This window comes from Schistocerca gregaria, chromosome 7 (genome assembly GCF_023897955.1).
Source record: "Schistocerca gregaria isolate iqSchGreg1 chromosome 7, iqSchGreg1.2, whole genome shotgun sequence".
In the NCBI taxonomy this organism is placed as follows: Eukaryota; Metazoa; Arthropoda; class Insecta; order Orthoptera; family Acrididae; genus Schistocerca; species Schistocerca gregaria.
Window position 1 is genome coordinate 276,106,528 of NC_064926.1, and position 22,760 is coordinate 276,129,287.

The 22,760-nt window shown below is 44.2% G+C and overlaps 1 protein-coding gene across 1 annotated transcript in view; it reads right to left on the reverse strand.

The window, feature by feature from the left end:
• LOC126281566 (myrosinase 1-like) overlaps positions 1-22,760 on the reverse strand; it is a 101,254-nt gene that overhangs the window by 39,720 nt on the left and 38,774 nt on the right. Inside the window, exons 4-6 of the mRNA XM_049980639.1 lie at positions 22,318-22,440; positions 7,698-7,881; positions 3,243-3,337 (exon numbers count right to left, since the gene is read on the reverse strand). Coding sequence (XP_049836596.1) covers positions 3,243-3,337; positions 7,698-7,881; positions 22,318-22,440 — 402 coding nt within the window. The remainder of the gene's footprint in view (positions 1-3,242; positions 3,338-7,697; positions 7,882-22,317; positions 22,441-22,760) is intronic.

Here is a 22,760-nt window from a genome sequence, read left to right on the forward strand (position 1 = left end):
TTTGATCGCACGCCGTGTAACAGTCGCATGATCACTAGAATGAAGGCCTGTGGGATTCCCAATCTGCCCATCACCGCATGCAAAAAGGTGTGATCCACTCTGTCGAACGCATGATCGAAGTCAATAGCGACGAGTGCCCCCACGCACTCGGCATGCCGCTGCTAATCCGATGACATCTCGGTAGACACCGACGTTACTCTTACCGCCGAGGCAAGTTTGATCTATGAGGAGTCTATCAGAAATTGAAGACCGCAGGCGAGCCCCAAGGATGCCCGCGAAAATCTTATAGTCGCAGTTCAAGAGAGTGAGTGGTTTGGTATTGGGATGATGATACCCTCCGTGAATTCGGCAGGTATCTCAGTCTGCAGTAACAGGAGTCGTTGTACATCTGAATCCAGTTCCATCCCATGAGGTATGCAAAGGCGCCGTAAAATTCAATTGGGAAGCCGTCCTGTCCTGGGGACTTGTTCGGAGCCCCCCTGGCAATTTCATCTGTCAGCTCGTCCTCTGTTATCGCTGTGATGAAAGTCTCTGCACCCAGTGGTGGTCCTCTACCTGGCATTTCCGAGATGACATCATGTAGTGTCTCGTGGTTCACTTGTACAGGTCCATATAACTGGCGGAAATAGTCAGTAAACACATGCGCAATATCACGGTGGTGCACAACTTGCTGGCCCGTTTCAGAGATTAGTTCCCTGATCAATGTCTTGCGTCGTCGTTGGCGTTCACGTACTAAGTGGTGCATGGAGGGGGTTTCGGCAGCAACTATGTCCGCCAATCTCGCCCGGCCCATTACACCTTCCATTCTTAGTCTCGTCAGCTGCAATAACTTGGCTTTTATCCTGCGCATGGCCGTGTGCCTTTCCGGCGATGGATGTTGGGTCATCAGCTCGCTCGGGGCTGTAAAATAGAAATCAGCCGTCGTGCGGTTCCACTGCGATTTGTCCTGCCCGTATCGTATCAACGTTCTCCGTAACGTTGGTTTTGCGCATTTGATCCACCACTGGAGAACCGAGGTGTATGAACGTTGGCGGCGAACGCAGGTCTCCCAGGCCGCCTCTATCGACCGGCGACATTCAGTGTCACGTAAAAGTGCAGAATTCATTTTCCAGTGACCCTTAATCCGCCATATCTTCTGACGCTTAGTGAAATCGTACAGACGAACGCCATATGATCCGATGATCCGTAAAAGCCGCTGGCCAGATTTCGGCATCCAGTATCGCCGTCCGTAGAGCTCGTGTCACATTAACTCTATCAAGTCTACTCGACGAGTGTGCCGTTGCAAACGTATAACCCGGTCTGTCGCCATGCTGCAGTTCCCAGGTATCCAGAAGCGCCATTTCGGTAATCAACGCGCGCAGTTCCATGCATGGCACATAATGAGGAACTTGGTCCTTTTTGTCGACGACACAATTAAAGTCGCCGCCCTCTATATAGTTATCATAGCGTCCAGCGAACAACGGTGCTATCTCTTCGGTGTAAGAGGTCGCCCTTTCTCTTCGTTTTGTGGAGCCAGATGGCGCGTATAAATTGATGAAACGAACGCCGTCGACAGTGATCGCCATGCCACGTGCCGAAGGGAGAGACATGACGTCCACCAGTCCTGTTCCTTCCCTGGTGAGAATCGCCACACCGCATCCACTTTCATCGTGCACTAAATAATGTGCCTCGTAGCCGTAGAACTCTGGCGGCGGTGTGAGAGGTGTAAGAGGTCGCCCTTTCTCTTCGTTTTGTGGAGCCAGATGGCGCGTATAAATTGATGAAACGAACGCCGTCGACAGTGATCGCCATGCCACGTGCCGAAGGGAGAGACATGACGTCCACCAGTCCTGTTCCTTCCCTGGTGAGAATCGCCACACCGCATCCACTTTCATCGTGCACTAAATAATGTGCCTCGTAGCCGTAGAACTCTGGCGGCGGTGTGAAACGCACTTCTTGTAGGAGTGCAATATCCACGTCCGCAGCGCGTAACATATCTTTCAACATTTGAATTTTAAGCGGTGTCCGAATGCCATTAATGTTTATCGTGGCAATGCGGTACGCCTGGCGTGTGTTCATCGGTTGTGGGGCGGTGTCATTAAGCGCCTATCTGCACCCCCGGCGCTCCTCACCACACTAAGTTGTTCAACATTTCCCGGCCCCTCCTCAATTGTCGCGTTCGTATTTCCATTCTGTTCCTGTTGGTCCATTTCTTGCGTCCAGTCCCCCAGCATATTTCCGGAACTGGTCGAAGGATGGGAGGCAACGTCGTCACCGCTCTGATGTTGGACAGTTGTCATCTCCACTTCTGCCTTCCGGTAACCAGAAGGAGAGTTCAAGTTGTCGTCGCTGTGTAATTCCTGCATCGTCATCTCGGTATCTATTGAATCCACTGGTGTCAGGTCGATACTGTTGTTGTCGCCCACTGTCCCCTCGGGACTATGGCTATCGTCAGCAGAAGTCAGTCGACGCTTCTTTCTTCTCTTCGGCGAATGCTGTTTCCGTTGCCTTGCTTCCGCATCGGCTGTTTGGGTTGCGTATCCTCCGTCTTGGGCCTGGCCCATCACGCTCTCGGTGGAAGCACTGGCAGTCACCACGGATGAGCCTGGAGCGGCCGTCAGCTGCATCTCTTGTGTGGTGTCCTGTGTCCTAGGGCTATACTGTAACGTGTAAGATTCCGAAAAGTTATCGCAGTAGTTATTTTCGCGTTAGGCAGTGAAAAACTGTATCAGGAAGCGTTATTGTCTCGAAACGCTTTTGCACTGTCGCGTATGTATTGATCGAGTCACAGCCGTTACAGTATAAATTACGGTACTAAAAAAATCAACATGTAGCTTGTTTCTTTAGACCGAAGAATTGAATTCCTGGGTTCCAGTTGTCGAGAAAATGAAGCAACGATTTATGCAGGGCACAGAAAACCGAAAGGTAACGCCAAGTTAATGAGTTACGGGTGATCCATTGGCACAGATCTCTAGCTAGATGTCTGGGAACTGGTGGACAGTTAGTCTTTCAATAAGCCAAGTTCGTACATTTTAGCAATAATTGTTTAATTTACTGAAACTTACACAAGCTGTCTAATGACGAAAATACTTAGAATGTCTAAAACGGGACTACAGACAAAACAATATCTGTAGTTTCCGAAAAGTATAGGAGTTAATGTATCTACCGAGTATTTCGAATTATCTCTTTGCGCCGTAGCTTAGCCCTGAAATGCACACAGGCCACTACTTGTGATAAGGTAGTGATTACTTTCCGATACTTACGTAGAATTGTAGCTTCCGGTCTGCAGCGGCGATGTCCTCCGTTGAGTTTGTGGCTGGCTCGTACCACATGATGCTAAGGGCAATGCCGACCTTTCCTGAAATAGAAAAGACCGTTACCAGAGCTTTGTTTCCATGTTTAACTGAAAACAGAGTAAAGCTACGCGTTGACATCCATATGATTTCATGTAAAGTGAACGAGTGCGCACACAGAAAAGAAGGCACTCAAAACTAACTTTCAGCCAATGAAGAAATAGCCAATATTAGAGGCGGACAACTGGAACGATATCACGACAAGAGTAGCACCTGGAGTGCTCGCGTGGGTACAGTCATAGTTCGGTACTCGACATACGCCCTGCTGCAGGCATTGGCCGTCTTGTCTCAGAGTGAGGTAAATGTACTAACACTTACGGCAAATACTTTTGAAATAATAAATTGTTAACTAACTTTTTTCAATCTGTCTCGTTTTCATTTGATTGTGCCTTATTTTTCCTGCTCAAATAACTAAACTCGTCTACCACTCTTAGTGTCTCATTTCCTAAGCTAATTATGTCATCTGATTTAATTCATGTATCTTACCTTAAAAATCCTGGTTTCGTAAGTACATAATTGTCTTTTGTATATGTGGGACTTGTAGTTGGTTTGGTTTTATCTTGAAGGTTCCTGCTAGTCACAGCAGAGTCTTACGGTAATTTTAGCTTATAATCTAATCGAATAAGCCTATAAATTCTTCAAACTACAGATTTCATTTTTGCTTTAGTTATTTTACTTAATTTAAATGATACTGCGCTCTCAATTATGTGCCTCCCATTTCGTTCCCTTGTGCTTAATATTGTATTATGAAGGTACTGTTTTTAATTTATAAGGCTTATTAGGTTTCTGTTATCGTTTAACCTTTAAAATTCTAGTTTTGAAATTGCCTTATATTTTATGGAACATTTGAGGTTTGCAGTTTTGTCTTATTTGTGTTGAAATTTCCTATTCACGGCAGCTGAATTACATTCCAAGTTTAGGATTATAAACTAACTGTGTTTTGGTCTATACGCTCTTGACAATTACTGGCTCTCTTTTAGGTTTACTCATTCTCCACAAAATTTTTAATTTTTTTTCTGATAAGCGTTCCCGCTTATGTACTTTTAAGTAGCGCCCTAGTCCATAGTTTCTCTAAATTTTTAACAAGGCTGTTTTCGATTTAGGCACGGTATTACATAAATCTTTTTAATTTATCTTATAATTTGTGAGCTTCCCCTTCTCTGTTTATAGTCTTAAGCACCTCGGCTGCATTTCGTCTTCCTGTTTCTAAATCTTTTCTATTTCATTGTAATACGTTCGTACACTTAACCTCATGCTTCTGGTATTGGACAAGATTCTGTAGTAATATTTAAAAATTTATTTTCTGAAACTTCTTGGCAGATCAAAATATATCTACCGCATCGAGACTCTTCTCGGGACAAGTGCTCTGCCGACTGAGCTGGCCAAGTACGATTCCAAAGTGTATTTCCTGAAGGAATACAAAAATTCTTCAGAACTGCATAAATAGACAGATTTTTATGTGAGGGAGTAAGATCAATATTGTCTATTTTCTGTAGGCGATAAAAACTCGAACATTCACAATTTCATGTTAAGTGAAGCTGTTCTTATCTCGGAAGACGGGTTGAAAAGCGCAGTTCTCGATCAGGCACGGTATTTTTCAAGAAGATGTGCCATTTCCTTCATCCAACTTCCGAAATATCTTGCCCACGCATCTCAGTAAAAGATCGTCGTCTTTCTATATGTATTTCTTCAACAGACGAACATGCAAATGAGCACAGATACCACGAAAATAACTATGGTATGCCATACAATAATGTAAACTAGGTAGCGATAGTTTACATGAAAGTGTATTTTTTTTTTTTAGTTTAAGAGAAAAAGTGAAGAAATGATTGCTGGGTGCAGTTACGTTGCAGTTATAGTCTAAAATGAATTTTCACGCATATATTCTCTCTTTCTACCTCTAACAATACCCCCCTTCCCCCTTACAAATGTTAGCACTATGGCCATAATAGTGGCCTCGTTTGTATTGAAACTACAGTCCGTGGGGTTGTGACATTTGGATATTAACGTGCCAGAAAAAATCACAGAGTTCTTTAACGTATACTGGTGTGGTGTTCACGCCAAGTATTAGTTCTCCCAAAGCAGACGAGGCGGCAGGTCTTCAGCAGTTACTCTCAGCTGAAGTGGATTGCTGCTCTATGTAACTCGGATCTCTGAGGTCAGGTAGTCCATTAAGTGAAGTAGTCGAGATTTCAAAAGGTAGTTATTTGATTCACGACGTTAACGTTAGTTAAGAAAACTGCAGTCATAATAAAATCAGATGCTCACACAGATAGGCGATCTAAAAATCCATGCGCTAAATGATCAACATACGTAAATAATGTGTTTTTCATAAGCTATTGAACAATATATTAAAACTGTGCTATTATGTAAGAGGTCTGCGATACTCTCGCGAAATACGTCACTGCATAGTGCTCACAAAATCTACAATCTCACTGCCTAGATCGCCGGTACTCAACTTTATTGGCTCAGGCAAGTTTCGAACAACACTCACTGCCAGCGAGGATCATCTCACACAGTTACACTACAATGTACGAAGTGAGTTGGACCGTTCATAAAATTTCTTACATTTTAACTGCTAGTGTCAGATCATTTTCATGTGTTAATTCTAATGACTACATTTATGAGAGACTCATACAAGTATCTAGTCCATGCATCATTTAACAAATAATAAGTCGTGAGGTTACAAGGTTTGGCGCACAGGCAGCATCCCAGCAGCCAGTCGAAGCAAAAGATTCATCCGCCGGTGACACGTCAGCCAGACACAGGCACCCAACAAACTATGGTCCGGTGTGCAAACAACATTGCGCTTCATTTTCCAGTCTACCGACTAATACTTTGTAATGAAGTCAGTTGTCCGCTACAGCACGTATGTTGCTTCGATTAATAATCAAGTAACCAGCGCTGCCAGAATCAACGCACGCATGTGCATTAAAAGGAATAATGTGCATAACAGGAAGAACAGCAGTAGTTTTGTCAAAAAACGAAGCTACTGTTAGAGCTTCCAAACTAAACAATGATAAATGAAGTACACTACCCGAGAAAATGCTGAAACATTCAAAACAGGAGGAGGTTACAGAGCGAAGTTTGACGGGTTGAGAGGGTATGTGATGTTATTTCAGTGATCACGAATTGAGTCCAATTTATAAAGACCTTGGCAGTATGAGCCCACAAATCAGTATGACGCTGCAGCCTCTCTAGCATGAATTCTTGCGCCGATTCGGTTAGGGAGGGCAAGATGGCCGACAAATCCAGTAATGACGTTGGGACAGAATTGACATCAAGCTGATCTCACAGATGTTCCGTCAGCGACAGATTCTGGTATCTCACTGGTAATGGGAGTACCTCAACATCACACAGACAGCTCATAGAGACACGTTGTACTTGTGACAGAGCATTGTCCTATTGAAAAACGGCGCCACAATACTGCTGCATGAGAGTAATACCTGAGTACGCAAGATGTCCGTGACATACCGCTGTGCGTTCAGATTGGTTCAATCACTACTGGCCATGATCTGCAATCATACCCGATGGCACCCCACTCCATGAAGCCAGGAGCAGACCTCTTTGTGTCTTCAAAACACTGGAAGAATGTGGCCAGTCTCTAGGTCACCGCCACACTCGCCAAAGATGGTGACACGGAGTACGACAAAGCCGCGATTTACCTCTGAACACTGTACAACTTTATTCATCAGCAGTCCATGCTTACTAGTCACGGCACTACGCTTTAATGGGATCCTACGCGTAGGACGTTAATTCCCTAGTCTGGTTACTGGTAGTCTTCCACCAATGGTGCGGTATGACACAATGTTGCAGGAACTCATTACTTGTTCACGGACGGCACGCGCATTTGTGAAGGGAGTTATAGGTACATGATCTGCAGTATGGCATTCCTCACTTGCTGTTGTCAGAGGTGTTCGACTACATCCTAATATGCCTGCCTTACATCCCGATGCAGTCCAACACCGGGCCACTGTCACATCTGAATGCCCCAAAAATCTAGAAATTGAACTATTCGATCAGCCGGCCAAATTGAGACCCTCAGAGAGATTCCTTTCAAACTCTGCCACACGCTGACAACTCTGCCTCACACGATTACGCATCATCCTTCACAGTGATCTTTCAATATTTGACTGTTCACGTCCCTTACATATCCCTCTCCTGGCAACTGTACTAAACAAGAGAATCACTAACACGCTCTGGTGGTCATTTATTTGTCACTGAGAATTTCAGCTCTAATCATTTGCATACCTATCAATGGCATTTATGTGTACGAATTTACACTCACCCACCCCTGTCTTCTGGGTGTTTCACTATTTTTGTTTGGAGTGAACATACGATATGCGCAGTATACATAGTACATACCTTGCTGAGTCGCTCGGTACTGCTCGTCGTAGAGTCGGTACGCGGCGGCGTGTGCCTTGAGCAGTGTGTAGACGGCCATGTAGTCGCCCACGCCTGAGGAATCGATGCCCGGCGCCAAGGCAATTGAGCCACTGTAGCCCATGATGACACTGCTCGGTTCGTTGATCGTCTGCCACCATTTCACCTGCCATTCGGAGCAACCACAATACACTCTGAATGAACTAGTCATGAAAGAGTCTAAACCAAAACGTAAGTAACAGATACGTGCTAATACTCTGATATAGAAACTGCGTCACTGCTGGACATAGAAACTGGTGTCAAAGTTCGTGAAGTAATTCATCACGTAAGGAGTATTGAATGATTGAACTTTTATGCCATTAGGTTCCAATGGTTCAAATGGCTCTAAGCACTGTGGGACCAACCTCTGAGGTCATCAGTCCCCTAGACTTAGAACTACTTAAACCTAACTAACCTAAGGACATCACACACAGCCATGACCGAGGCATGATTCGAACCTGCGACCATAGCAGCCGCGTGGTACTGGACTGAGGCGTCTGGAACTGCTCGGTCACATAGCCGGCATTCCATTAGGGATTAGTGTCCATTATCTACATCTGCGTCTGCATACATACTCCGCAAACCACCGAAGGGTGCATCGCGGAAGGTAACTTGTGTCATTACTAGTCATTTCCTCTCCTGTTCCACTTGAAAATAGAGCGAGGGAAAGCCTCCGTACGAGCTCTAATTTCTCGCATCTCATCTTCATGATCCTTACGATAAATGTACTGTGGCGGCAGTAGAATAGTTCTGCAGCGTGAAATGCCGGTTCTCTAAATTTGCGTTCTAGCCCTTGCGGAGAGAGTATCATCTTCCCTCCACAGAATCCCAACTGAGTTCACAAAGCGTCTCCGTAACACTTCCATGCTAATTGAAGTCCAATAAGATTTATAGCTGCCCGCCTCTGAACTGCTTTAACTGATGGGAATTCCAAATACTCTAACAGTATTCAACAATGGGTTGCACTTGCATTCTATATGCCGTCTCATTTATGAATGAGCTAAACTTCCCCAAAATTCTCCCAATAAAACGAAGTCGAGCATTCGTCATCCCTACTGCCAACCTGACCTGCTCATTCCAAGGCAGGCGAGCCACTGTAGCCCATGATAACACAGCCCAGCTCGGTGATCATCCGCCACCACTTCATCTGCCATTTGGAGCAGCAACATTATGTGCTGACTCAACTAGTACGAGGGTCAGTCAAAAAGTAATGCCTCCTATTTTTTTTCTACGTTTAATTGTCAAGAAATTTAAATGCAATTACATAGGTTGAAAACCACAACATTGAGGATCATTTTGTCATTTTTCAATGTAATCTCCGCCCATCTCTACAGTTTTGGTCCATCTTTGAACAAGGGCATGTATCCCAGCACGGTAAAAATCACAGCTCTGCTTCCTAAGCCATTGACGCACGGATGTTTTGACGGCCTCCTCATCTTCGAAATGAATCCCACGATGAGCTTCTTTTAGTGGCCCGAACAGATGGAAGTCTGATGGTGCCAGGTCAGGGCTGTATGGGGGATGAGGCAAAACTTCCCATCCAATTTTGACAATCTCGTCAGAGGTGTGACGACTGGTGTGTGGTCTTGCATTGTCATGCAAAAGAAGAACATCTGCCATTGATTTTGTTGGGCGAACTCGCTGAAGACGTGCTTTAAGTTTTTTGAGGGTTGTGACGTATTGAACAGAATTTATTGTGCATCCCTGCTCCAAAAAATCAACCAGAATCACACCCTCTGTATCCCAGAAAACTGTTGCCATAACTTTCCCTGCCGATCGCACAGTTTTGAATTTTTTCTTCCTCGGCGAGCTTGTGTGACGCCACTCCATTGACTGCCTCTTTGATTCGGGTTCAAAAAAATGCACCCATGTTTCGTCCCCGGTCACAATTTTTTTCAGAAACTCATCTCCCTCCAAACGGAAGCGCTGCAAGTGTTGGGAGGCTATTGTTTTCCTTGCCTCTTTATTCTGATCGGTAAACATTCTTGGAACCCACCGTGCACAAACTTTTGAGTACCCCAATTGTTTAATAATCGTGATCACACTGCCTTTACTAAGAGAAATAATGCGACACACTTCAGCTGCAGTCACCCGACGGTCACCACGAATGATGTCATCAACTTGCTGAATGTTGTGTGGAGTCACTGCACTCACCGGCCTGCCGCTCCGCTTTTCGTCAGTCAACGGTGTTTGCCCTTCAGCTTCCTTACAACGACGAACCCATCGTCTAACAGTGCTGACATCCACTGTCACAACACCATACACCTTCTTCAGTCTTTCATGAATGCGTATGGGCGTTTCACCTTCTGCATTCAAGAATTCAATCACACAACGCCGTCTCAAACGAACATCGATGTCGGCCATCTTACAAACTTCTGCTGTGCTGCCACCTGTTGACACAGAAAGTTACTACTGCAGTGGATTGCAGAAGGTTTGAGGAATGGCGCCAAATTCAAATTTTTCACTTAACTTAATTTTTTTAAGTAGAAAAAAAATGGGAGGCATTACTTTTTGACCGACCCTCGTATTAAAAGAATCTAAACCAATGCACCAGTGACAGATACGTGCTCAGTACACTGATTGAAACTGTTGCGCTACTGGAAATAGAAAGTATTATCAAAATTCCTGAATTGTTAAGGCTTTCGTGGCCACTTGTTGACAAACCGCCTATTGGCTTCTGTCTCGGGTTCTTCGGCCGACGTTCATCTAATGATTTTTCCGACGTTTCGCCAGCACGAGTGGCTGGCATTGTCAAAGCTTCATCCTCCATTGCCGGCAATGGAGGGTGAAGCTTTGACAATGCCAGCCACTCGTGCTGGCGAAACGTCGGAAAAATCATTAGATGAACGTCGGCCGAAGAACCCGAGACAGAAGCCAATAGGAAGTTTGTCAAAATTCCTGAAGTTATTCATCACATAACTGGCGCTGAATGATTGGGCTTTCATTCCATTAGGAGTGAGGTGTGGCCCCCTGGATACAAACATATTTTTGCATTCATTGTGACATAGAAGCAAAAGGCCTCCAAATGCCATCAAGGATTCATACACTGCTTACTCTGCTGCATTATCATGGTGGAATATGCCATTTGGTACCCTCATCATGAAGCTTATGACAAAAGAGTTTATCATTCTTCCCGCATATCGGAAAACATTCAGCCTCCCTTCAAATATTACCAAATTAGTTCTGAGTACCTTTCCCACACCACGATTTCAGAATACAGAGTGGTACGGGCAACGAGAACAACTACTTCCAGTGACCATTCACCAGTTCGTCTGCGTACACTTTAGCATCGGTCTCATTGTCATACACGGAAGGGAGACTCATCGCTGAACACCGGAGAAGTCTACTCGATACTCCACTCGACCCTGGCTCTATGCCCTGCATGTCTCTGTAGTATGTGGTATGGTGTCAACCTTAAAGGAAACATGGCAATACGAGATCTCAAGTCTTATTCCAGTAGTCTGTCCCCCTAGCTTCTTGGTGATACTCTGTCCGGCCGTGACGTACCTCCTTCCAGCCACACATATGGGTAATGTCCTCCTTACTCGTCTTCGCATAGGCCACAGACCTATGACGCATGACTTCTTCCTACAGTGAGAGCAACCTCCAGTGTTTGGCGCTTGTGCCGTAGAGATCACTGTGCACCACTTTTCATTTTGGACCAGAGGGTTGTGGCAGATTTTCCGACAGATATGCCCTCTATTTCAAGTTACTGTCAGACGCATGTGGTTAGAGTTTTGAGATATTGTGATTTGTTCAACATGTTTCCTAAACTTTTGAAAAGATGCTCTTGATGTTCTGACATGGTGACTGACTCACCTGTGTTCTTTTTTAATAAGTGGTCAGCAAGACACATTTCCTTGTACTGTTATTTTAGCTCCTCTGTCGTTTAAGTTATGTTTTAATCCCAGGTAAAGCACCTCTCACCATTTCACTGTTGTCTTATAGCGAGTGATATACAGTGTGGATTAACGCGAGTGAGGTGTGAGTGTGTGTGTGAGTGTCATTTTATAGGTTTCCTTCTCACTGTGTAACAATAATTTTAGTCATTTTATCCGCATTCATTTTTTTAATATGTGTAAGGGCGTTGATAACTTTGCCGTTGAGCGCCCATAACCTCTAAACATACACATACGGCACTAAGCCTGCAAATTTTGCAGGGTTTCAGCTGTTGCCATGTATCTGCCTGTCAGACCCAGTCGAACAATCTTTCGATCTTCTTTTGGTGTAGTCGTTCTGGGAGGATCCATGTCTGCTCATCTTGCCGCACTGTTATCGTGAGTCCATCTCGTCACCACCAGTTGTGCAGTCACAGTCCCACAGTCATTTTTTGTGCAATAAGTCGATATGGTGCTCTTTCTTTATACCATAATGTTGATGACTCGACCTTACCTTTCTCAAACTCCGAAAGATAACTATAAACGCAATGTGCTCATCTTATGGACACACTGTGTTGTTATCTGCAACTGAGAATATCCACTGACGTTAGAGATAGCAAACAACCATGAAGTACTCCTACCGTTATTCATCTGTAGGAATGCTTTCGTCCTATACCGAAAATAAGTTTGTATAAAGCTGAAATTTTAATCAACATGTCTCACTGGTATATAACTACTGATGTATCAGTTTCGCAGATTTCGGTCAAGGTTTTCATTTCTGGACGCTTCCCATTTAGGTCAGTGTTATGAATCAATGGACTTAGTCACCATTATCTGCCAATATGGACCTTTATGTCGTGTCCTTAGTAGTGCTCTCATTAGTTTGTCGGTTCACTTCGATGAAAATATGATTTGTTCAATTTATCCACCCTTTTATATAGGTACAAGTCTGGGCAAGATGTCGTGAAAAGATCACTTACTCCAACACGCTGATGCACCATTACGTCATAGCATCCACAGTGCTTCGCCACCCACCTACCAGTCAGTGCCTAGCTAGTTACTGAAACCAGGGCACTTCGGCACACAGTGCATGTGACATTTGCAGCATCACAACAAACTCTCTTTGGCACATATAAATACTGGCCAACTGGGCAAACTATTCAGCGGGTCGAATTTGTGAGTCATCGAGATGGCATCCGTCACAGTGTCGACTTCTGTTCCATCGTCATCTTCGCAGGACAACCTGGCAAGGGACCAGCTGCAACATCACTGGGTCAAGGATCGAGCTGCGCCCTCCTAGCCACGGAGCCACTCGGCACCCGCCAGATCCAGACGCTGCCAGCCACACGCCAGACCGGGGTTCGCGTCCGAGACGTCTACACTGCAGTCCCGCACTCGCCTTTCCGCGCCAGTGTGCTGCATCAGTTCTTGGCGTAGATCGGGCGCCGGCCAGGCATGTCCACCACACAGGGTCGTGCTAGGCCTGAGCTGTGCTGAACGTAGCAGCTACTGAGATCTTCACGACAACGCTTCATTGCTAAGGTCCATGAGGTCAACGCCTGTCCATGCCCGCTCATCATAGACGCCGTCGATCGACGCCAGAGTGCCATACATGACGAGGGCGTTTTATATTGTTCAAACAATAAATAGTTTTCATTAACACCATAGATCTTGCGGAAGCCACATCCTCATCTGACCGACTGCTGTAGCCCTCTAAAACACATCAAACTCGTAACGGCCAGGTGGGAGAGCAACCGACATATTGACAACTAGAAGAATCCGTCTGTAGTAGTCATTGCACCGAAGGCTGCCACTATTTGTTGAAGTTCTGGATTTCAGGCAAACAAAGCATTTAATACGCAAATCGAATGGTTCAGGAATGATCCGTTTATGCATATTCCTTCTTCAATGCAACTGAGTGTTCTGAAGATTTCTTTCAAGTCTGCAGAAAACAGACTTGATGAAACAGAATCTCACTTGACCTAACTCCTTCGTCAGCTCTGAACGTTTCAGTCTCTTGAAGTAAGCTAAGCTGTAATGTGTTATACACTCATCAATCAGCTAATGTAGGCTCACTGTCTTCCTTCTCTCTCAAGCGACATAAGCAAAAATTTTATTCTGTCATTGTCAGAAGGTTTTCATACACTGATCAGAGTGGTAACTGAAATGTATTGCTTCTCTCTGATAACCTGCAAAGGGTCCAATGGGTTGTACCCACTACTTAAGCCTGCTGATTCTTCCCCCTGGTTGCTCATTCTTCGCTCTGGTTAAAGTCTGAATGTTTCCTAGACCGTTAGTAGGACGAATTCTAAACATTTTGTGTGCTGCTGACGAATGCGTAAGGATTCCAGTGGAGCAAGTATTGCAATAGACCTATTATTAGTACGATGAAACCAATATGTACGAAGATGGCAAAATAGCACAGATTAATGTAAAAGAAATTGAGGAATTTGTATACTTAGGCAAGTAGACATGGAAAGAAACAAATTGGAAGGTAGAAAAAAATCTTGGAGGCCATTTGTGAGACTTAATATAACTTAAATCTTCAAATTACTTCAACGCAAAGGCTGTAAGCAGTGTTTATTGCCAGCATTGACTTCCTGAACTGAAACGTGGACCTCAAATGAGAAGATAGCAAAAAAAGAAGGTGTGATTTCTCAACGAAAAGCGGCAATATGCATGCTAGATATAACTAGAAGAGAGAGAAAGACAAATGAATGGAGAAGAGAAAAGTGAGGAGTCTTTGTGACTCAGCACCAGAGATTCCCTGACGGGATGCCAGAGTAGGGACATTGCGACTACGGGTAGGAAACTGCCTTCGCGGCGGAAGTCGTCATTCGGGTCGCCAGTGCGCTAGCACCCGACTTTGAAGTCGTGGCCGCAGAACCTTTCATGGTCAGTATTTGGCCAGTGTGTGGGCGAGAGGTGATGGTGTGTCGTTTGTACAGAACAGACAGGGAGCATGCCAGTGAATTTAGGATTACTTTTTCTTTTTGTTTAGCCATAAAAAAATGGTTCAAATGGCTCTGAGCACTATGGGACTCAACTGCTGTGGTCATTAGTCCCCTAGAACTTAGAACTACTGAAACCTAACTAACCTAAGGACATCACACACATCCATGCCCGAGGCAGGATTCGAACCTGCGACCGTAGCAGTGGCACGGCTCCGGACTGCGCGCCTAGAACCGCGAGACCACCGCGACCGGCGTTTAGCCATACATATTTCGATGATGATAATGGCTCGTTTGCGGGGCGCTAAACTACGCAGTCATCAGCGCCCGTACAAAGTCCCACACCAACTGCGATATGGCCGCCTATGCAAACAGTGATCCAATACTGTCAAATGATTTTTATACCAGTCTCTGATCACAATATGAATTCTTTAGACGATGACCGGTTTCATTCCGTAATGACCACCCTCAGAGCTTTTTATTTTAGATCTATATGACGATGCTATGTTGATTATATTTATATGTTTTGACATTGCCATTATATCCTTATCACTTTAGGACATGGTGCAAAAAAGATCTGAGGACGGTAATTACGCACTAAAACAGGTCATTGTCTAAAGAATTCATATTGTGATCAAAGACTGGTTGTTGTTGTTGTTGTGGTCTTCAGTCCTGAGACTGGTTTGATCCAGCTCTCCATGCTATACTATCCTGTGCAAGCTTCTTCACCTCACAGTACCTACTGCACTCTACATCCTTCTGAATCTGCTTGGTGCATTCATCTCTTGGTCTCCCTCTACGATTTATACCCCCCACGCTGCCCTCCAATACTAAATTGGTGATCCCTCGATGTCTCAGAACATGTCCTACCAGTCAATCCCTTCTTCTAGTCAAGTAATTCAATCCTCCTCATTAGTTATGTGATCTAGCCATCTAATCTTCAGCATTCTTCTGTAACACCACACTTCGAAAGCTTCTATTCTCTTCTTGTCTAAACTATTTATCGTCCACGTTTCACTTCCATCCATGGCTACCCTCCATACAAATACTTTCAGAAACAACTTCCTGACATTTAAATCTATACTCGATGTTAACAAATTTTTCTTCTTCAGAAACGCTTTCCGTGCCATTGCCAGTCTACATTTTATACCCTCTCTACTTCGACCATCATCAGTTATTTTGCTCCCCAAATAGCAAAACTCCTTTACTACTTTAAGTGTCTTATTTCCTAATCTAATTCGCTCAGGGTCACCCGATTTAATTCGACTACATTCCATTATCCTCGTTTTGCTTTTCTTGATGTTCATCTTATACCCTCCTTTCAAGACACTGTCCATTCCGTTCAACTGCTCTTCTAAGTCCTTTGCGGTCTCTGACAGAATTACAATGTCATCGGCGAACCTAAAATTTTGTATTTCTTCTCCGTGGTTTTTAACACCTACTCCGAACTTTTCTTTTGATTTCTTTATTGCTTGCTCAATATACAGATTGAATAACATCGGGGAGAGGCTACAACCCTGTCTCACTCCCTTCCCAACCACTGCTTCCCTTTCATATCCCTCGACTCTTATAACTGCCATCTGCTTTCTGTACAAACTGTAAATAGCCTTTCGCTCCCTGTATTTTACCTCTGCCACCCTCAGAATATGAAAGAGAGTACTCCCGTCAACATTGACAAAAGCTTTCTCTAAGTCTACAAATGCTAGAAACGTAGGTTTGCCTTTCCTTAATCTATTTTCTAACATAAGTCGTAGGGTCAGTATTGCCTCACGTGTTCCAACATTTTTACGGAATCCAAAATGATCTTCCCCTTGGTCGCTTCTATCAGTTTTGCCATTCGTCTGTAAAGAATTCGTGTTAGTATTTTGCAGCTGTGACTTATTAAACTGATAGTTCGGTAATTTTCACATCTGTCAGCACCTGCTTTCTTTGGGATTGGAATTATTATATTCTTCTTGATGTCTGAGGGTATTTCGAATGTCTCATACATCTTGCTCAAAAGATTGTAGAGTTTTGTTAGGACTGGCTCTCTCAAGGCTGTCAGTAGTTCTAATGGAATGTTGTCTACTCCGGGGGCCTTGTTTCGACTCAGGTCTTTCAGTGCTCTGTCAAACCCTTCACGCAGTATCATATCTCCCACTTCATCTTCATCTACATCCTCTTCCAATTCCAGAATATTATTCTCAAGTACATCGCCCTTGTATAGACCCTCTATATTCTCCTTCCAACTTTCTGCTTTCCCTTCTTTGCTTAGAACTGGGTTTCCATCTGAGCTCTTGATATTCATACAAGCGGCTCTCTTTTGTCCAAAGGTCTTTCTAATTTTCCTGTAGGCAGTATCTATCTTACCCCTAGTGAGATAAGACTCTACATCCTTACATTTGACCTCCTTAGCCATTTTCCACTTCTTGTCGATCTCATTTTTGAGACGTTTGTATTCCTTTTTGCCTGCTTCATTTACTGCATTTTTATATTTTCTCCTTTCATCAATTAAATTCAATATTTCTTCTGTTACCCAAAGGTTTCTAGTAGCCCTCATCTTTTTACCTATTTGATCTTCTGCTAACTTTACTATTTCATCCCTCAAGGCTACCCATTCTTCTTCTACTGTATTTCTTTCCCCCATTCCTGTCAATTGTTCCCTTATGCTCTCCCTGAAACTCTGTACAACCTCTGGTTCTTTCAGTTTATTCAGTTCCCATCTCCTTAAATTCCCACCTTTTTGCAGTTTCTTCAGTTTTAATCTACAGTTCATAACCAATAGATTGTGGTCAGAGTTCACATCAGCCCCTGGAAATGTCTTACAATTTAAAACCTAGTTCCTAACTCTCTGTCTTACCATTATATAATCTATCTGATACCTTTTAGTATCTCCAGGGGTCTTTCATGTATACAACCTTCTTTCATGATTCTGGAACCAAGTGTTACCTATGATTAAGTTATGCTCTGCGAAAAATTCTACCAGGCTGCTCCCTTTTCATTTCTTAGCCCCAATCCATATTCACCTAATATGTTTCCTTTTCTCCCTTTTCCTACGCTCGAATTCCAGTCACCCATGACTATTAAATTTTTGTCTCCCTTCACTACCTGAATAATTTCTTTTATTTCATCAATTTCTTAGTCTTCTGCAGAGCTAGTTGGCATTTAAACTTGTACTACTGTAGTAGGCGTGGGCTTCGTGTCTATCTTGGCCACAATAATGCGTTCACTATGCTGTTTGTAGTAGCTTACCCGTACTCCTATTTTCTTATTCATTATTAAACCCACACCTGCATTACCCCTATTTGATTTTGTATTTATAACCCTGTATTCGCCTGACCAAAAGTCTTGTTCCTCCTGCCACCGAACTTCACTAATTCCCACTATATCTAATTTTAACCTATCCATTTCCCTTTTTAAATTTTCTAACCTACCTGCCCGATTAAGGGATCTGACATTCCACGCTCCGATTCGTACAACTCCAGTTTTCTTTCTCCTGATAACGACGTCCTCTTGAGTAGTTCCCGCCCGGAGACCCTAATGGGGGACTATTTTACTTCCTGAATATTTTACCCAAGAGCACGCCACATCATTTAATAATACCCTGCATGCCTTCGGAAAAAATTACGGCTGTAGTTTCCCTTGCTTTCAGCCGTTCACAGTACCAGAACAGCAAGGCCATTTTGGTTAGTGTTCTAGGCCAGATCAGTCAGTCATGCAGACTGTTGCCCCTGCAACTACTGAAAAGGCTGCTGCCCTTCTTCAGGAACCACCCATTTGTCTGGCCTCTCAACAGATATCCCTCCCTCCGTTGTGGTTGCACCTACGGTACGGCTATCTGTATCGTTGAGGTACGCAAGCTTCCCCACCAACGGCAAGGTCCGTGGTTCATGGGGAGGGGGGGGCAAAGACTGGTATAAAAAACATTTGAAAGTCCCCATTTGTACACAGTCCAAGTTGTACACAATGTAATCGAGCCACTGTCAGGAATGATGATGAGGAAATGATGACAACACATACACCCAGTCCGTGTCAGAGAATATCCCCAACCCGGTCGGAAATCGTACCCGGTACCTCGTGATCTAGAGGCAATACATATTTCGACATCAGAATATGACAAAAAATAAAAGAGTAGACATCCATTATTGTTATTTCTGAAAAAATTACACAATCATCGTTACTTTTTTAGCAAAAAATATACTTTTCTGCCATTACGTATTAGATGACACGCTGTCAAGTCATAAAATACGTAACGGTAGGCCATCCTGTAAAACGTTTTAAATGATACAGCTCAACGTGAACAAACACGCCTGAATAATCGGCTTATGCTGTACTTTTAAGTCTAAAATAACAAAACCAACCAAACGTCTGTAAGATACAGTATTTTTACAGAAATAAAAACAAGACCCACAGAAGGTGATGTATAGGTATCGAAACATGTACAGGAGAAAAACAAGATAAGAAAAACATTGTGATTTGCAGGTGGTGGAGTCGTTAAAAAGACCCATATCCCTTCGCAGTATCTCTTGGTATGAGGGAGTTTGGGACCGACACTTGTGAACTATCCCATTACAAGATGATGTTTAATTAGGCACCCATTTGGTGCCATTCCAGTAAAGTGAGCTATTTACCGGCACCGGATATCTGTTTCTTTTCTGACTGTCTTAGAGCCTATCAGCAACACACAAACGATATTTCCAAGTACCCAACTAAAATTACATCTCTAGCCGTCTCAGAGGTGATTACATACCACTCTGGTATGGCCAATACGGCCAACCATTAAAGAATGGTAAGTGACACACATAGGATCTTTTTTTATTCAGGTTCATGTCCCTTTTAGCTTGTCGCTCATGAGTTGTGCCCATGGGACATCTTTAAGGTTCTGAGAATAAAAGTTCACAGTTGTACACCAAGTTATATTTTGTTAAAGGCATGTTCGAACAAATTTTTTGACGGATTCAAATGCAACTTGATATTCAGAACACAGCGCTTCTCTGCTTTGTTAACATAGACACGAGACGTGACGTAAGTGTCACAAGGAACGAAGCTTCCATCACGCAGTAGATCAGGACGTCGGGATTATCAAACTGGTACCTAGACCACTTGAGATGCAACCTAACGTTTGATAGAGGTCCAGTAAGAAAATTCGTAGTTGCTAGAGAAAACTTTCTAATTAGACTTGTTATTTCGTGTGATATCATTACTGAAACGGAAATTTCCTTACGTCTGCGTACTTACTGTAATACCGTAATCTTATATAAACCACTACAGCTTTCTTAACCCTCGCACCACACACGCTGGAGCCCTAGGACCCCATCCTAGGGCTCCAGCGTAATTTTAATTGCGTATTACAAAGAGTATGTCTGTTACAATTTCTTGAAACTTCGTGTATTTTAGGTTGGTAACACTGCCTACATGTATGCATTGTTGTTGCGGTAGTGTCAAGGTGTAAAAATTGTTGAGCGTGAGTGGTGTCTTGACCACCCCAGTGTGCGTCCATGTAGCTCTTTTATGCAGATTGAGTCACTGACAATACAAATAGTGACTGATACATTAGTCACAATTTGTCACTTGATTCTAATACACAATAGATTCAGCTTTCTTATGCGTCTTTGCACAAATAAACTATAATAGTAATTTTGCAAACACCGTATGCCAAAATATTATGTAAAAATCAAATAATCCGTTATATTACATTACATTATATTGCTTTATGCATTCAGGTTCAGGATCACGTTAAATTTTTACATTAATCAAAAATACATACGAAAACTCATTTTCAGTATAGTGTTAAAAGGTTACAAGTATCAAATTTGTAAACACCGTATGTTACACATTGTAATAACTAAATAAAGTCCAGTAAGACATTGTGTTGCATTATGCACATTCAAATATGAAAAAGCTAAATATAAAGAAATACAAAACATTACTTATTAACAATACTATGCACATTTCATAAATACCATATGTTAATCATTGTCGTAATAATACAAAAATCACTCCAGGTAACTACATAGTTATTTACAACGTCCAGTACACATAAGATAGTCCGATGTATATATTGATGAGCTTGGAACACATAATATATATGATAACATTTTAGCGGGATCCAGTGGACCCTAGTGTGAGGTGCAGGTTAATTCAAATCTAGTGCGCGGTGAGAGGGTTAAATACACTCCTGGAAATTGAAATAAGAACACCGTGAATTCATTGTCCCAGGAAGGGGAAACTTTATTGACACATTCCTGGGGTCAGATACATCACATGATCACACTGACAGAACCACAGGCACATAGACACAGGCAACTGAGCATGCACAATGTCGGCACTAGTACAGTGTATATCCACCTTTCGCAACAATGCAGGCTGCTATTCTCCCATGGAGACGATCGTAGAGATGCTGGATGTAGTCCTGTGGAACGGCTTGCCATGCCATTTCCACCTGGCGCCTCAGTTGGACCAGCGTTCGTGCTGGACGTGCAGACCGCGTGAGACGACGCTTCATCCAGTCCCAAACATGCTCAATGGGGGACAGATCCGGAGATCTTGCTGGCCAGGGTAGTTGACTTACACCTTCTAGAGCACGTTGGGTGGCACGGGATACATGCGGACGTGCATTGTCCTGTTGGAACAGCAAGTTCCCTTGCCGGTCTAGGAATGGTAGAACGATGGGTTCGATGACGGTTTAGATGTACCGTGCACTATTCAGTGTCCCCTCGACGATCACCAGAGGTGTACGCCCAGTGTAGGAGATTGCTCCCCACACCATGATGCCGGGTGTTGGCCCTGTGTGCCTCTGTTGTATGCAGTCCTGATTGTGGCGCTCACCTGCACGGCGCCAAACACGCATACGACCATCATTGGCACCAAGGCAGAAGCGACTCTTATCGCCGAAGACGACACGTCTCCATTCGTCCCTCCAGTCACGCCTGTCGCGACACCACTGGAGGCGGGCTGCACGATGTTGGGGCGTGAGCGGAAGACGGCCTAACGGTGAGCGGGACCGTAGCCCAGCTTCATGGAGACGGTTGCGAATGGTCCTCGCCGATACCCCAGGAGCAACAGTGTCCCTAATTTGCTAGGAAGTGGCGGTGCGGTCCCCTACGGCACTGCGTAGGATCCTACGGTGTTGGCGTGCATCCGTGCGTCACTGCGGTCCGGTCCCAGGTCGACGGGCACGTGCACCTTCCGCCGACCACTGGCGACAACATCGATGTACTGTGGAGACCTCACGCCCCACGTGTTGAGCAATTCGGCGGTACGTCCACCCGGCCTCCCGCATGCCCACTATACGCCCTCGCTCAAAGTCCGTCAACTGCACATACGGTTCACGTCCACGCTGTCGCGGCATGCTACCAGTGTTAAAGACTGCGGTGGAGCTCCGTATGCCACGGCAAACTGGCTGACACTGACGGCGGCGGTGCACAAATGCTGCGCAGCTAGCGCCCTTCGACGGCCAACACCGCGGTTCCTGGTGTGTCCGCTGTGCCGTGCGTGTGATCATTGCTTGTACAGCCCTCTCGCAGTGTCCGGAGCAAGTATGGTGGGTCTGATACACCGGTGTCAATGTGTTCTTTTTTCCATTTCCAGGAGTGTACATCTCCTGTGCTGCTAATGAGTCGCCTCGGATCCAGCGGAAGAATTATCCGTTTCTAGCACGACTGTCGAGGCACTGCACGTTCAGAGTCTACCGAAGCCGGACAACATATTACTCGTCAAAGTCTAGTCTCTAAGTTTATCGAGACAAATACTCACCCTGTCTCCAAAGTTATCGTATAGGATTCTGGCGTACTCCACGAAATAATCAACCAGCCTAGGATTTGGCCATCCTCCGATGTCCTGTAGCTTTTGTGGAAGATCAAAGTGGAACATTGTCACCTGAAAAGAGGAGGTTTAATATCAGTAACAATTATGTTTCCTGTTGCACACAACTGGTGTAACGGCGTTTTGGATCACATACAGGTTGCGAAAAAAATACATTGTAAAACCAAAACTATACGAGTTCTTTACTGAATAACAGTGTATGGTAGGTCTAACGAGTACTGATTTTCTTAAATTAGAGCAAAATCACACTGAAGAGCCAAATAAACTGGTACACCTGCCTAATATCGTGTGGGGTCCCCGAGAGCGCGCAGAAGTGCCGAAGTAAGACGTGGCATGGACTCGACTAATATTTAAAGTAGTAGTGGAGGGAATGG